The 17,359-nt window shown below is 40.1% G+C and overlaps 1 protein-coding gene across 8 annotated transcripts in view; it reads right to left on the reverse strand.

Moving 5' to 3' along the window:
- Positions 1 to 464: 464 nt before the first annotated feature.
- The window catches only part of LOC129780537 (serine/threonine-protein phosphatase 6 regulatory ankyrin repeat subunit B), a 176,997-nt gene continuing 160,102 nt past the window's right edge, over positions 465 to 17,359 (reverse strand). For 6 of the 8 annotated variants that reach the window (XM_055788905.1, XM_055788898.1, XM_055788900.1 and 3 more), the window contains 2 exons: positions 1,961 to 2,093; positions 465 to 1,155 (listed from right to left, as the gene is read on the reverse strand). In XM_055788905.1, the coding sequence (XP_055644880.1) occupies positions 893 to 1,155; positions 1,961 to 2,093 (396 nt within the window). In that variant the 3' untranslated portion in view covers positions 465 to 892. The remainder of the gene's footprint in view (positions 1,156 to 1,960; positions 2,094 to 17,359) is intronic. The other 2 variants (XM_055788904.1, XM_055788899.1) reach the window with 1 other exon arrangement.

The raw sequence follows: 17,359 nt of genomic DNA on the forward strand, positions 1-17,359 counted from the left end.
CAAAGTAGACTTCAATTTGATATGTCGATCATCTGAATCGGCACTGTGGTTCAAAAGTTACAATTTAAAAAAAAAAAAAAAATTTTGGAAGAAATCGTAAAAAGTTGATTTTTCGGACCACTCTAAAATGGAAATTGGTAACCTTATGAAAAAAAATACGGGTCTAATATTTCGCGATAAGGAACAAAACTTCCACTTTTCACGAAAATCTGAGAATCACTATATCGGTTTGGCATGGGATGGTTGTATATTAAAATAAATTGCCACAAATTTTTGTTTGCGCATCGATCGTCCGATTTGAGCTGTCTATTTTTTTGTGTTCATGTAATGTAATATTTCAAATACATCAAAAATCAGTGGGAAACAAATAGCCAATTGCGTGGTCGGATCTTGGACACAACCCGCAACTTTTTCGTTTTGTTCACTCGTGCAAAGGATTTCGGAAAAATGATTAACCAATAAGGTCGAATTTTAATTGACATATAAAATATAATATTTACACTATCATTTTTGAATGTACACGTAACTTTTTACAATTTTCGTAGTCATTTATCTAGCCTCACTTAACTCAACAGTGGACAAGAGAAAAATCCTAATCTATGTGATATTCAAATTCGCTTACAAAATGAATCCGGAAACCACGCTAGCTGAACCTCATACACAATATGACCGAATTCCCAAAACTAACGTTATTCCTACAACATATTCTTCTATACTTCCAAAATATATAAACTTCCTTTACACGACAACTATTTACAAATGGATGCACACGTGAGATGCATAAACATTTCGAGTGATTGATACAAAAGCTATCATTTTGTTCCACGTCTCCGGCAGTCACCTCCACCGTTGGGTTGTTTCGTGCTGTGACGAACCACGCCGGCACTGTAGTCTATCCCTTAGCCTGATTGGAGTTCACGTTGTTGCTCATCTGCTGATCGTTGGCGTTGTTTCCACCGTTGGCCGTCGAGTGGTTATCGCCGTCGGAATCCTTCATCGAGCCAGCATCCTCGGCATCGTGGCCAACCAGGGCGCGGTACTTCTTGGAGATTTCTACCCAGTCCGCGACGTTCTCGATTCGGTTCGTATTGGCAGCGGAGAAGCTGACTTGCGACCCGAGCGGAGACAGATGCATAACGGACAGGGCGGTAGACTCTGTTGTGTGGTGTGTGATTTTATATTGACGGTACAGTAGAAACAGGACAAAAGAAATTGGAAGGATCTCCGATTAGTATCGATTAGTAGATTGGCTTGTTTGTCGTTGCCCCGAACAAAGCCACAGAAGATATTCGAAATGCTGATAGTGTTTAACTACCAGCATATCAAAATTTGTACTTTCAGGCCAATTGTTTGCATTACTGTGGTTTCATTCCGGAGCAGTCATCACACAAAATTTGAAGCGCCTTCTGTCAGCTTCGGGTTGAGAGAAGCGAGCTTTAATGAGTATCGAAGGCTAGGCATCGAAATTTGTGTGCAACGAAAAGTCAAATCAAAGATAAGAACACAACGCAAAGCCTATACTATTGACTATATACTTCCAAGATACTTGTTTGTTTCTAGAACGAAATATCATTATACGAGAACATACTTAGTGTGAAATGAAGACTAGAAATCGAGACTACGTTTATCAAACTACTTCAGAGCAACACCTATATAAAAGTAATAATAAGTATAGATAATCAACCATTACTGTCAACAATACATCGTATATGAAGATAAAATGACTAGAAGCCTCCAGCAATCCATGCTTTCACCTATTGTCCTGAAGTATTGTCTTTTTTTCTCGAACCAATACGAACGAAATACGAATCAACAGAGTTAAAAATAGAATGTTCCTAAAACCAAAATCTTGAACATGAACAAAAATAAGACAATAAACCGAATTAAAAATACGACGGTTGGACGAAGGTAGAAAGGCAAGAGGAACTACGCCAATGCATGCTACCGAACACGTGCACACCTTTAGGAGCCACCTGACCTTTCTTCACTTTCGACAACCATTTGGCACCGGCTTTCGAGCGGGGACTCTGCTGGCCCCGGTGGAGGTTCATCATCTGCACCAGCGACGGTCGCTTCTTCTTCCTCAATTTGGCCTGCGAGAACAGGGAACAGAAATTGGTACGGTTAGAGCGGGCGGGTGTTCATGAGCATGGCATCAATCTTATACGGAAAACTATCGTTTGGCATTTGTGTTTCGTATATAAAATCAAGTCCATGCTTTCTCAAGAAGGAAACAGATGCTGCTTTCTCTACACCGGGGAGGGGTAATATAGGTTGTTCGAGGAAATGTCCTAGACAAGTTTACGTTCGTTTTCGCTGACAAACTTGTTATAAAAATCCTGATCTGGCAAAGAAGTTTGAGTTACGGACGGAAACCCGAGATTTTCATTATAAACAGCCACGATTTTTTTCTCATACTCTTTTTGTTTACATTGTGCAAAAAAAAAAGTCTTGCGAATCGTACAATGATATATGATCAATCCTTGTTTTGGCCCGAGTAAAAATGGGATCAGATTTTTTTCATAAATTTTATTTTTGTTTTGTTTGATTTGGCCCAAATTTTGCAGTTCTTCATGGCCAAAAAGGGCGATTGGCATCATCGGTTTGCCATTTTGATTCTATTCTTAGTTTTGAAAAATTCCTAAGCAAAGATTGCTTGAACATTTTCAAAAGAAACGGTTGGTCCAATTGACTTGGCGTCTTCCGCAATGTTTTCAATTATTTTCAGGATTACGTGAGAAAGTTTGAACTGTTAAAAAAGGTTTTATTTTTATTTAATTTATAAAATAACACTTAAAACTAGAGATGAAACGAATATCCGGTAACTATCCGGTATCCGGCCTATTCGGCCAATATATGCTATCCGGCCGAATACCGGATATTTGAAAATTTCAAAAATTTCTCATTAACACAACGAATAACGAAACAGCTCATTCACATAATTCATACATAATTAAAAATTGGGTTTGAATACTGAAATGTTCATAAATGCTCTGAAAATCTCAGAAAATTCATCACAGGATATTTTATGTACTATACGACTTGTGCTTTGGTGTACCAATTGGCTGCAAGGGCCTTGTCGGGACCGTAGCGGCTCTGTGGCGGACACGACTGGGTATCGGCTTGGGTTGTTTTTGACATTGCAATACTATATACGAATTTATAACAGTAAATAAAATCAGTTCGTTCTCTTTTGCTAAACTGGTTTCAATGCTGAGAAAAATAAATTATCTTTTAGATAACTCGTCTTACTCAAACCTCTGTAGGAGGAGGAGGTGGGACCGTCATCATCATCATCATGTACTCTAATAAGATTTTCTGTCGGTCTGTTTCCGTTTCAAGAACTGTAAAAAAGTCTGACTTGAACCTCGGGCTCAAAAAGCTTGATATTTGCTAATTTGTATCTTCTCATAAGTAATTAAAATGACTTCCCAATCCAGCGTTTAAAGATCCTCTCATGTGAGGTAAGTTCGGTGTTCTATGTGCGGTCTCATCCTTATCCGAATTAACTCAGTCCAACTATAAGACCACCCTGATTCTATTTCGTTGCAACACAAACAGTTTCAACAAGATACATTCATACATTGTTGAATGCTTACAATAAAGTATATTTACGTCAATTTCGTTCAAAAGAGTTGTTTGTTTATTTATTGTGCATAAATTTGATAATTTCAGCTTTCCAGTTTCTATAGGACCATTTCAAAATTCATAAGTATTATCAATGAAAAATTCTAAACGATCGGCTGATTTAAATGTCAATAATTGGCAACCTTGCCATTTCGACTAATAACCTGCAAAATTCGTGTTGGAATACTATTTACCAAATTCTGTTGAACGAATTTCTCGATTTTTTCCATGTTTCCGGAATTCTGACCTTGAGCTCTTCAATCGTGGTGTACCGTATTTTTTTTCGAAAATCTCGATTTCTTTTACTCCCCTCTTGGGTGATTTCTCGATTTTCAAAAAACTACTACAAAACACTTTGACCGCTTTGCGCCGCTCTGCCTTAAGTCCGATTGAGCTGAAATTCGGCATAGGGTGTTTTTTCGGGGTGGTGAACATTTTTTATGAGGTTACTTTTTGAAATTAGAGATGACCATTTTCATTGGCACCTTAACACACATATGAAAATCATGCAATGTGTGGTAGTCACCAGCACTTACACACTAGAATATAAATTGAATCATTTTTTTTTTCAATGACACAAAGCAGCGAGATCATCACCTGGTCTTATAGAAGTTGGACAGAGTGTACTTTTATTTATGCAGCAACATGCGAAATTACCTCGGATATACAGGAGAGGCCTGAACTTGTATTTTCGATATTTCTTCAAATGCCTAAAGAAGCCTTCCTCATATCCCCTCCTTTTCCTGAAGAAAATATGTCACCCTTCTAAACTCGAGTCGACCGCGAGTAATCGGTTTCCTATATTATTAACATTGGAATTAAGGAAAAATGTATATATACTAGTAACAATACAGTAAGGAGTTCGGCTCCTTTAAACTTATGTAACTCAGCCTGTAAAAATAAACGATTTAAATAAAAAAATATAAATAAAGAAGCCTTATGTACTGCTCCATAAAGTACCACTGTTGTGTCGTCTAATTAGTGAGTGTGTGTGCCTTCCCTCAAATTATTATCCCTGACAGTGCAAAGTTTTTTAATCTTGTATGAAAATAATCTATTGATGTTCTTTGCTTATTTAAATTCGCAGTACTTACTCTTATTCGAACAGTATTAAAATTATTTCAAAGAATCCACAACAAAACTTACATTGTAATCTAAAATACTCGATACTCAATCAAAGGATATTCATTCTAAACGGAAAATGTGATCATCGTTCATTATTTTTATGTAAAAATGTGTTTTTTGTCTCTAAAATGTATTCTTTTGTGTGCTTCATGCATACATGCAGTTTCCCCTTGTTTCCTATTCGCAAATATAAAGCCGTATATCCGGCTAACCGGTCTCGAAGCTTGTCGGATATCCGGTATGCGGCCAAACTATTATCCGTTTCATAACTATTTAAAACTCAATTTTCTCAAACAATGTGTTTTTGATTTTTTTTTATTTATTGATATATTGCAGCGGACAACTAATGAAGTTTATCACACAGTGCGCAAAAATGGAAAAGTAATGGACAAAAAAGTTATAATTAAAAAAATTGATTTTTGAAAATTGTTGGAATGTTTTTTTAATTGTTTTTGGAGCCGATTTTATGAAATTACGCTTGATTCGCAGCATGGCAAATTTTTTCTAAATGCTACTGTTGGCAACACGGATTCGCGAGTTTCTTATCACCCTAACAATGTACCACAGGGAGATGTGAAATGGGCGAAAGTCTGACAAATGTAAGATCGATAAGGCAGTTTCAGAGATCAATAAAAAAAAACAACAACCATCTTGAAATTGATTACAAAACGTTATTCTGAATTCCTTAAATTGTTCATAATTAATTGTGCCTAATTGGTGAAAAAATCACATCAGGACCGCAACTTATTGTTACGACACGGCGGGTAGATTAGAGTAGAGGACGAATAAATGTAAGCAACGAACAAATGTAAAACATAAAAACAATGAACTAAAAGAATTGAATTACAGCTTAAAGCATATACTCAAACAAAACATACGAGTTCGCTATAAAGAAGTCCGAAACGAAAACCGCTCCCGTAACAACAAACTTTAAGATTTATTCTTTGAAGTTTATTAAGACCTCGTAAAATGATGCCGGTAGATCAACCAATTCCGAATGAAGTATCCACTGATGCTCTGTGCATTGTATGCAAGCAGCTAAATGAGGCAGATGCCAAGATGGTGCAGTACGATGGATGCACTCGCTGGATTCATTTTTCGTGCGCCGGGGTTGGCGATAGCATAGAAGCAGATGATAGAAGTTACCATTGCGTAGTATGTCGACCGAGGGGTTCGCGTGCACCATCAACGGCGAAATCGACAGCGTCGACGAGCGCAAGTGCACGACAAGCAAAACTGCAGTTGGAGATGCAGCAATTGGCAGAGGAAAAGGAACTCCAGGCCAAGATGGTGGCTGAAAAAGCAGACCAGGACAAGGAATTGCAGGAGAAAGCTATACGAATGGAGAAGGAAAGGAAGGAGAAGGTGAGGGCGGATCAACTGAAGTTAGAGAAGGAGTTCATGGATCGGAAGTATAAGTTGCTTCACGCGCAATTGAACGAGGATGCCAGAACGAGCTCAAGAGTGAGTGTAAGAAGCGGTGATACAGCCAAAAGTGTCGAAAAGGTTCGATGCTGGATCGACAACCACCAAGGGATTATGAATACCAAATCTGGAAAAGTTATTTCCACTGGATTCATACCGGAAGCGGGTGATGATGTCGTACCAAAGCCAGTAGTACCGGTAGAAAACACAGTAGTTCAAAGCAGTTCGTCTACTGTTCCAGCTCGAGTCAACAATAAAACGGGGGAAGCGAGTAATATTGTCGCACGGCCTAGTGTACTTGCGAAACTGTTCGATGACGTCACTTCACCCATCACCAACGTAAACCGAGAAACTTCCGTTAGCGGCGGAAATCCAATCCTATCACTCCCATTATTGGTTCAATCAACGCCCCGGACAGCACCTGTATCGTATACGAGTATTCCCATCGTTCAGCGTAAAGTATCGTGGCAGAATCCGTCGGCAGCTCCACAATTGACTCCTGCAGTAACTGCAACCGTCGTTAGCAGTTCATTGCTTCCTCAGATTCCCGCATATAGCGAATACATCCAACCACGAGATGAAAAGCGCACATGGGTGGATTCTCACACTGGTCAGTACAATTTGTATGTAGTACCCACATCGACCATGGTGAGTACCAACAGTTCAGCCTCAGTAAGATGCACTGGAGAACCAATCGCACATAGCTATGTTCAACCATCATACATTTACACTCCATCGTTAGGACAGTTAGGGCACTCTCAGGTACCTAGGAATGAACCACTGTTATACACCGGTTCCGATAACTATTTCATAAGTAGAAACCAGCCTGTAGGTTTCCCGAATCCTCTGGTGCCCCAGAATGCTCTTCAAGCAGTCTCTCATACACCTTCGACAATATGGGGGGATCCTCGACCTCCACTTCGTGCTCCTGTAGTGAGTGTGTCAAGTTACCAAACACCCATACCGGCTGTAGCAAATACACAGTGGCCGTACGAGCTGTCTCATTCTCAGTCGTTATACGGTCCAAATACCCAGCAGTTGGCAGCACGCCACGTTGTTCCCAAAGAACTTCCATGTTTTGCTGGGGATCCAATCGAATGGCCGATGTTCTGGAGCAGCTATGAAACATCCACGCAGATGTGTGGGTATAATGATTCGGAGAACTTGATGCGACTGCAACGTTGCTTGAAGGGGGACGCAAGGAAATCAGTGAGTAGTTTTCTCCTTCATCCTTCGAACGTCCCAGAGATCATCAATACGCTTCGAGTTCTATATGGACGGCCAGAAGCAATTATAAATTCCCTTTTAGCAGAAGTGCGCGCAACACCGACCCCACGACCAGATAAACTGGGAACCATTATCAGTTTCGGTCTGGCTGTTCGAAATTTCTGCGCTCATCTAGTTTCGACGGGACAGCAGTTGCATTTGGCTAACCCGATCTTGATTGAGGAACTGGTCGAGAAGCTTCCAGCAAACATCAAGCTTGATTGGGCGATGTATAAACAACGAGTGCCGAACGTAGATTTGAAGACCTTCGCAGATTATATGAATGTGATCGTAACGGCTGCCAGTAGCGTTACACCAGTTTCCGCTAAACTCGAAAAACCAAAAGGGAAAGCGGAGATACATACAATGAACATTCAGAACGATGAGGCAACAGAGAAGCCAGAATCATACATCCAAACAAGAACTGCACGTCCTTGTGTGGTTTGTCATACAGAGGGACACAAACCGAAGGATTGCACAATTTTCAAGTCGAAAACGTTAGAAGACAGATGGAAGGTGGCTCAAGGCTTGAGTCTCTGTAGACGCTGTTTATATCCGCATGGGAAATGGCCGTGTAAAGCATTGGGTTGCGGGGTTAACGGTTGTCAGCAACGGCATCACCGATTGCTTCATCCAGGCGAACCACGAGAACCGAAAACAGAAATTTCGGTTCCAACTTCTGGCGTAATCTCAGTTCATCAACAACAGCAGCAAGTACTCTTTCGCATTATCCCGGTAGTCCTTCATGCCAACGGTCGATCAGTACGAACTTTCGCATTCTTGGACGGTGGCTCTGATTCCACTTTGGTAGAGAGATCTTTGGCTGAACAACTAGGTGTACAAGGTCCAACATCTCCACTATGTATGCAGTGGACCAATGGGGTCAAGCGTGTAGAAGAAGAATCTCAGCAAATTCAACTGAACATTTCAGGATTGAGTATGGACAAACAATTTACCATTCGCAGAGTGCAAACCATCGACGGGCTCGAGCTACCACGCCAATCTTTGAATTTCGAGGAATTGCAGAGCAAATACCCGTACATGAAAGGGCTGCCAGTTCAAAGCTACAACGAAGCCGTTCCCGGTTTATTGATAGGACTGGATAATACCAGATTAAAGACCACACTAAAGCTGAGGGAGGGTCGCGAGCACGAGCCAGTAGTCGCTAAAACCAGGTTGGGCTGGGTTCTGTATGGTCGTTCTGGGGATAAAACAGGTACATCTTCACAGCGAGTTCTGCATATTCGTACGAAATCACGAGACGACGAGTTACATGAACTGGTGAAGAGTTTTTTCTCTATGGAAAGCATTGGCGTTGCGGTGACTCAGACGAAGGAATCGGCCGACGACATGCGCGCTCAGAAGATTCTTCAATCCACAACGATCAGAACTGAAACCGGCAGATTCGAAACTAGGCTTTTGTGGAGATTCGATAATGTCAAGTTTCCCGATAGCAGACCCATGGCTGAGCGCAGATTGAGGTGCTTGGAACGTCGGCTTCTTAAATCACCAGACTTGTACGACAACGTTCGGCAAAAAATGACTAACTACATATCCAAAGGGTACGCACACAAGGCAACTACATGTGAGCTGGATGAGATGGATCCCAAGCGGACGTGGTTTTTACCATTGGGTGTCGTAGTGAACCCTAAGAAACCTGATAAAATTAGGGTTGTCTGGGACGCTGCTGCGTCTATACAAGGGGTATCGTTGAACTCCGTCCTTCTGAAAGGACCGGATCTACTAACATCTCTACAAGGTGTCTTGTGTCGGTATCGACAAAGGAAAATCGCTATAAGTGACGATATCATGGAAATGTTCCATCAAGTGCTCATCAGAATGCAGGATCGTACAGCCCAATGGTTCCTTTGGCGGGACAGTCCATCTGACCCGATTGAAGTGCACGTTGTGGATGTTGCTATATTTGGGTCAACGTGTTCACCAAGTTCAACGCAGTTCGTGAAGAATTTGAATGCGCGGGAGTATGCGGCAGAATATCCGGAAGCATCACAGGCCATACAGGAAAACCATTATGTGGATGATTATCTGGACAGCGTCGATACGATCGAGCAAGCTGTTCAGCTAGCTCTGGACGTTAAACAAGTTCATGAAAAGGCAGGATTCGTTATTCGGCATTGGATGTCCAACTTCGCAGAGGTGTTACTGCGAATCGGAGAGCAGAACACGAAGTCAGTTAAGAGCTTCACGATGGACAAGGGCAGTAATCTGGAACGGGTTTTGGGAATGGTATGGCGACCACAAGAGGATGTCTTCGTATTCTCGTCGGCTTTCCGCAATGATTTACAACGTCTACTGGAAGAGTCCATAGTGCCAACTAAACGGCAATTTCTGAGCTTAGTTATGAGCGTTTTCGACCCGTTAGGAATGGTCGCTCCGTTTGTGGTGCATGGTAAGACAATAGTCCAAGATGTGTGGAGATCCGGAATTGGCTGGGACGAACCGTTACCGGCGAATATCGTACCTCAATGGGAGCGATATGCAAAACTTTTAGGAACGCTTAATACAGTGAAAATACCCAGATGCTACTTTCCTGGATACCAACCGGAAGCATACAATTCGCTTGAACTGCACGTCTTCGTCGATGCTAGTAATTCCGCATATGCTGCCGCAGCGTACTTTCGGATTCTGGACCACGGTACGCTGTAGTTTGGTGGCTGCAAGGTACCACGCTGTACGTTGTAGTTTGGTGGCTGCAAGGAGCAAGGTAGCCCCTATCAAGTTGTTGTCAGTCCCGCGATTAGAGCTGCAGGCAGCCGTGATTGGAACACGACTTATGAAATCTATCATCTCAAATCACACGATACGCATCAAGCGTAAAATCTTATGGAGTGATTCAGCTACAGTCCTTAACTGGATACGAGCAGATCCACGGAACTACAAGCAGTTCGTAGCGTTCAGGGTAACAGAAATCCTGGATGAAACGGAGATCAGTGACTGGAGGAAGGTGCCAACAAAGATGAATGTTGCTGATGAAGCTACAAAGTGGGGACAAGGCCCATGCTTTGATGAACACAGCAGGTGGTTCAACGGACCGGAGTTCTTGTATAAACCGGAGTCTGATTGGCCAGAGGAAGCAATTGAACAACCTACTACTGAAGAGTTAAGGGTGGCCTATTTGCAACAGCAGATATCAACACAGCAGGTCATCGAATTTGAGCGTTTCTCGAAGTGGGAGAGGTTACTTCGCACTATGGCATTCGTCCTACGGTTTGTTTTGCCACAGTTGTCTCAAGATGAATCGAAGTCGAATGAAGGCATGTTCCTGAGAAAAAAAGATTTACAACGAGCGGAGTCAACTATATTTAAGATAATCCAAAGTTGTGAATATCCTGAAGAGTGCCGCATACTGCGTAGTAATCGAGAAGCGCATCCAGAAGAACGTAGACAGATTCAGAAAAACAGTCGTGTCTTCAAACTACTCCCATTCATGGATCCAACGGGTGTCATGCGAATGGGATCTCGCATCGCTGCAGCAGATTGTATTCCTGATGATGGAAAATTTCCTGTGATCTTGCCTAAGGACCATTATGTCACACAATTGGTGATTAATTGGTACCACAGGAAATATGGACACGCTAACAATGAAACCGTAGTAAACGAACTTCGACAGAAGTTCCACGTGTCAGAGTTACGATCGGCCGTCAAGAAGGTGGCAAAATGTTGTAACTGGTGCAAAATTCATAAGTGCAAGCCACAAATTCCGCCAATGGCGCCCCTTCCTCTTGCCCGTCTCACGCCGTACGTCAGAGCCTTCACATTCACGGGACTGGATTATTTTGGTCCAATAACTGTTCGCTTTGGACGAGGTGTTGTCAAAAGATGGGTAGCGTTGTTTACCTGCCTAGGAACCCGAGCAGTACACTTGGAACTCACTTACAGCTTGTCGTCTGAATCCTGCAAGATGGCAATACGCAGGTTCATTGCCCGTCGAGGAGCACCACAGGAAATTTATTCAGACCAAGGAACTAACTTTCAAGGGGCGAGCGCGGAGTTAAAACAGCAGATAAGCACCATCAGTCGCGATCTAGCGGAGACATTTACAAATGCGGAAACACAATGGAAACTCAACCCACCGTACGCCCCACATATGGGTGGCATATGGGAACGACTGATTCGCTCAGTGAAGACCGGCCTGGCGAACATGGAGTTGTCAAGAAATCCAGATGAGGAAACTTTGGTAACGGCCCTTGTGGAGGTGGAATCCTTGGTGAACTCGCGTCCATTAACTTACCTACCGGTCGACAGTGAAGAAGGCGAGGCCTTGACACCAAATCACTTCCTACTGTTGAGTTCGAGTGGAGTGGTTCAGCCAGAAGTCCGGCCAACGGAAGACAGTGCGCTGCTAAGATCCAATTGGAAGCATGTACAGCTTATGCTAGACAGGTTTTGGAAGCGGTGGATCCAAGAATATTTGCCTGTTATCTCCAGGCAACCGAAGTGGTTTGGAGAGGTGAAACCCATTAACATCGGAGACCTGGTCATTGTTGTGAACGACGGCGTGAGGAATAGCTGGATCAGAGGTAGGATTGTCAAAGTGTATCCTGGACGTGATGGACGAGTTCGCAGTGCGGATGTGCAAACTTCTGGTGGTATCATGCGTAGACCGGCGATTAAGCTCGCTACCTTGGATGTAGCCAGGGAAGCAGGTACAGCTTAAGGATACCTGAAGCAGTACGGGTGGGGGTATGTTGGCAACACGGATTCGCGAGTTTCTTATCACCCTAACAATGTACCACAGGGAGATGTGAAATGGGCGAAAGTCTGACAAATGTAAGATCGATAAGGCAGTTTCAGAGATCAATAAAAAAAAAACAACAACCATCTTGAAATTGATTACAAAACGTTATTCTGAATTCCTTAAATTGTTCATAATTAATTGTGCCTAATTGGTGAATAAATCACATCAGGACCGCAACTTATTGTTACGACACGGCGGGTAGATTAGAGTAGAGGACGAATAAATGTAAGCAACGAACAAATGTAAAACATAAAAACAATGAACTAAAAGAATTGAATTACAGCTTAAAGCATATACTCAAACAAAACATACGAGTTCGCTATAAAGAAGTCCGAAACGAAAACCGCTCCCGTAACAACAGCTACCGTTTTTGAGATACAGTGATTTAAGAATAAAATTTACTGAACATTCTCAACATTTGGTCGTTTTCGTATGTTTTTCGAGTGTTTTTAACCTGGAAGTAAATGTTTATAAAAGAGTAGATAATATTCGACAGCAATGCTTGAATTTATTAAATTATGTGGTTAATTTTTATGGCAAAAGGTTGTGTACAAAGTGTACATTATAACAAATCTTGTTATTTTTTTCAGAAAATAATCTTTTGATGTGTGAATTGGATCAAAATGAAAAATATGAAAAAAATGGTTGAGAAAAATTGTATAAGCTTATAAAATAATAAAATCACGAATACAAAGCCATAGCTTTGTGAAATATATTGAAATCGATTTAAGATAATGAAATATTTTCAGATCGAAAACAATAACTTGATATAATATTCCCAATTGTCTAACATACCTGATATTTTCTACAAGTATGTAAGTTTGTATATTTTGACTTAGGATTACGTCTTTCGGGAACATATTAGTGGTACAAATTGAAAAACGAAAATCGATTGCATCATGAAAAGTGTCCGATTTCAAAGTTGTTGCTCCTTTATTCCATGATGGATTGATTGTGGTTTTTGCGTCAAACGATTTCGGCTCTCCGTAGCAATTTTTTACATTGAAAAAAAAAACAATATATGTCATGAAACCAACTATTTAACAATTGAAAAATCTCAACCGTTATCCAATCGGAAATACCGCTTTCTGATTGGTCGAAATCGAAGACAGAAGCTTCTTCTTGTACTCACGATTATTACTCAGTTATTTTCTGATAGACTTACGATAGTTCTGCATCAGTCGTTTTAGGCACTCTATAAACAATTCATTATAGTGAAAATGAATAAAATAACATATTTTATGAAACTGTCAAACAATATAAAAATCTCAAACATTATCTCAATGGAAATCACGCGTCCAACTAAGGTGCCTGGAGAAATCGGCATTGCAAATATGTGCTAGTCGGGGGTATTTTTGTATTGCAAGTAAGGTGAGTGATGGGATACCACATAAAAAAATTTCTCTACCTCGAAAAAACACCCTATGCCATATATCAGCGCAATCGGACTTAAGAGAGAGTGGCGCAAAGCGGTCAAAGTTTGAGTTTTTTGAAAATCGAAAAATCATCCAAGGGGGGAGTAAAAGATGCCAAATGTCTTAATATTGCATGAAACGAGATCTAGTGCCATCTCGAAAATATTTTTTTTGGTCAAAAATCGACACTCTGGTACTTAGTTTTTATTCGGAATACAAAACGAAACGTGTGGTTTTGGGTACCAATAAAAATACTTATCTCGATTTTTCATCCGGAACTTACTGTGGAATGTTGATCTGCACGATAATATACTCTACACAAAATATTAGCTCTTTCGAACTTCATTTATTAGTGTCACAGACGTTAAAATTTGAGTTTTTTGAAAAACAAAAGAAATCGGTGTTTTAAAAAAAATATTCGTTGATGCCAAATATCCTAAAATTGCATTACTCGTCGAGATTTTTTTGGCACTTGATCGTTTTTCCGACTGAAAAGTCGATGACAAAAAAATATTTTTTTGAGATAACTGTAAATCTCAAAAAAAATCTCCGATTTCCTTTACTCCACTCTTCCTTAAGTCCGATTGAGCTTATATATGGCATAGGGTGTTTTTTCGAGGTGGTGAACATTTTGTATAGGGTAACTTTTTTTGAAATTTGAGGGTCGATTTGTTCCCATACATTCATTGGCACCCTAGTGATCCCACTCAAGAACGGATCGGTTAAGCTGCCTATTTTGTTGTGCTCATCTACACCTAAAGAAAGTCCATCCGCCGAGAAAAATTGGGATTAAGGTAAGGGGCTGTCCACATACCACGTGGACAGAAAAATCGTGTTTTTGAACCCCCCCTCCCCCTCCGTGGACAAACGTGGACATTTACTTTACCCCTCCCCCTGTTGTCCACGTGGACATTACACCAATTATTTCTAAAAAAATCCAAATAAAATTGAACCTCTCTTAAATTTCATTTTGGGATTGATTCTATTTTGTGTTCTATAGTTTTATGGATAACAATGTTAGCTTAAATAAAAATAGCGGTTTATTTTAAATTCGTTTATTCTCTTTCCAGCATTCTCCGGGAAGTTATTTGTATCGCTCTTTAGTTTCTTCTAAATTCCATTTATGCTGTCAGGTTGTTTTTACCGCTGAAATCCATATAAAAAAATCACTTGAGAATCTATTCTCGGAAATTCTTTTTTTCTTATTCTTATTATCATTCTTTATAATCATATACAATTATTTGCCAATTTTATTTATTTGGTTGAGCTGTAACAGTTCGGCTGAAAAATTCATAAGGTTGACGGTCCATCTAGAACCTCTTGCAAAAATATACTTGACAATCACAAAGCACTATCATGGATACGTGTCAAAATTTGACAGCAATCGGTCGATTGGATCGTGAGTTACAGCATTGAGAGTGAAGCAACTTTTATTATTGTGAAAAAATTGAAAAATCACAAACGAATGAAAACTATGGCAACATTGCATGAATTGGGCTTCGAATTGCTTCCGCATCCACCGTATTCTCCAGATCTGGCCCCCAGCGACTATTTTCTGTTCGCAGACCTGAAGAGAATGTACGCTGGCAAGAAATTTAAGACCGATGATGAAGTGATTACCGAAACCGAGGCCTATTTTGAGGAAAAACCGAAAGATTACTATAAAAATGGTATCGAAAAGTTGCAAATCGTTTTACTGTGTTACTTTTCAGCCGAATTGTTATATGTTTTCAAAAAAAAATCAGACAATGAAATCTAGGGCTTCATTACGAAATCGTTATTGGAATCGCAAGACAAAGCAGCAGTGATAAAAAATCGATATCGGTATCATCATGATGTTCAAGTTATAAGAATGTCGTGTTAAATTATGTAGTGTTAGTTTGTTTAACACACAAATGGCGGCTCAAATGAACAATAAACCTGTATCGTGATCGCTGGCTTCATCTACCAATGATTTTTCTGTTCAACCTCGTAAGACTTGGAAAATATTAGGTTGTTCCCGAATTCGTGCCGACTTTAAGGGAAAAAAATCCAAAGTATCATTCTTACAAACACACAATTATTCGAATGTATTGGGTCATTTAAAAAGTATTCGCGTTTTTATGTTTAATTTCTGAATGTTTTTTTGATGTAGGACTACGTCTAAAAATTTCGGACGCTTATATCTCGATCATTTCTTAATAGATCGCAATTATGTTTGCAAGGTCTGGGATAAACCATGGATGCATCAAAAATTCCCAACTAATCGCCCTAATTTTTTGGAGCGTCATCAAAAATTTATGTGACACTTTTCTGTTGATCGATTCTGGTGGTTTCTTCCATAATCGCCTCGTGAAATCTATCCAGTTGTGAACCGTACAACACGGAATTAACCTTTTGGCCATGTAATTCCTCATAATCGGAGATTCGCTTCCAGTTCCACCATACACACCGCGTCCCTTTTTGTGTAATCCTGGCTTTGATGTTTTGCAGTGGTTTGTCTTGCTTATCCCATGATCTTTGCAAACAATATCGTATTTTACCCATTTCTATACACCGTGATCGATTTTCTGATGAAAATTCAGTCCAAAATTTACAAAATATAGTAAAAATTTACTATAATTCATGTGGCTTCCAAACATCGAGTTTCTTTACGAGGTTTTTTTTTAATATTGATTGGTTAATTCTTATGCCTAGTTTACACAGTGTAAGGTATTGCTGAATCGATCCTTCCGCAATTTCAAAACCCAAACTCCCAACACTTGTTTGGTTTCTCGTAAAAAAACTGGACAAGGTTCTTTTCCATGCTACCCAATGGGCCGAAATTATTGCGCTCAAGAAAAGTGGCCTGAAAAATTGATAACCGGAAAGTGCAATATCTGGTGATGATGGCGGGTGAAATAGCACTTCTCAGGCAAACCTAACATTTTCGGCCAGGTTGTCAAAGAGAAGGAAGATTGACATTGTCCTGATGGAATATGACGTCTATTTTATTGGCTAATTATGTTAGTTTATTCTGGACTTTAGTTTCATTTAGTTTTAAGCAGTTCTTGTTAGAATCTATCGAAGCTCTGTAGAAGCACATTAAACGGAATTCCTTTCCAATCTCACCAGACACAAGACGCAAAAGTATGGAACCGATATATTGTAGATTTATAGAAATCGCATCAACCGTTTACACTAGCGTGAACTTCTATAATGAATATATTCATATTTTCGGTGAATTTATTCACCTGAAGTAGAACTGCATCCAACTTTAGTGATTTCTCTCCAGTGAGAAATTCACAAGCGTTTACATATGGTGAATTTATTCAAGTTATATATACCTCGAATAAGTGTATCATATTTATTCTCATCTGTTTACACCTTTTTTCACGTGAATAAATCCATCTATAGCTATAGATCTCCCTAATGTAAATCCGCCATAACATACTTTGGTGGTATCTTCGTCCTGGCGGAATGTATGATCCTCTTCTGCCAATGTAAATAAATCCATCACTCTCAGTTCATGTGCGTTACTCTCAAAATACACATTTCAGCGAAACAGTTCAACAATATGAAAAAATATGGTCTCTTATTGATAAATACGGAGTACTCGCAAGGTGCGACAAGATTGAAATTTGATAAAAATGCAGAGCAGATTTTATTCTTTATTGATTATGGATATTAATGTATTTTCAAAAATATTCATTTTATGTATCCACGTGGACATTATCTGAACCCCCTCCTCCCTCTCCGTGGACAAACGTGGACATTTTCGTAC

This window comes from Toxorhynchites rutilus, chromosome 3 (genome assembly GCF_029784135.1).
Source record: "Toxorhynchites rutilus septentrionalis strain SRP chromosome 3, ASM2978413v1, whole genome shotgun sequence".
Lineage (NCBI taxonomy): Eukaryota > Metazoa > Arthropoda > Insecta > Diptera > Culicidae > Toxorhynchites > Toxorhynchites rutilus.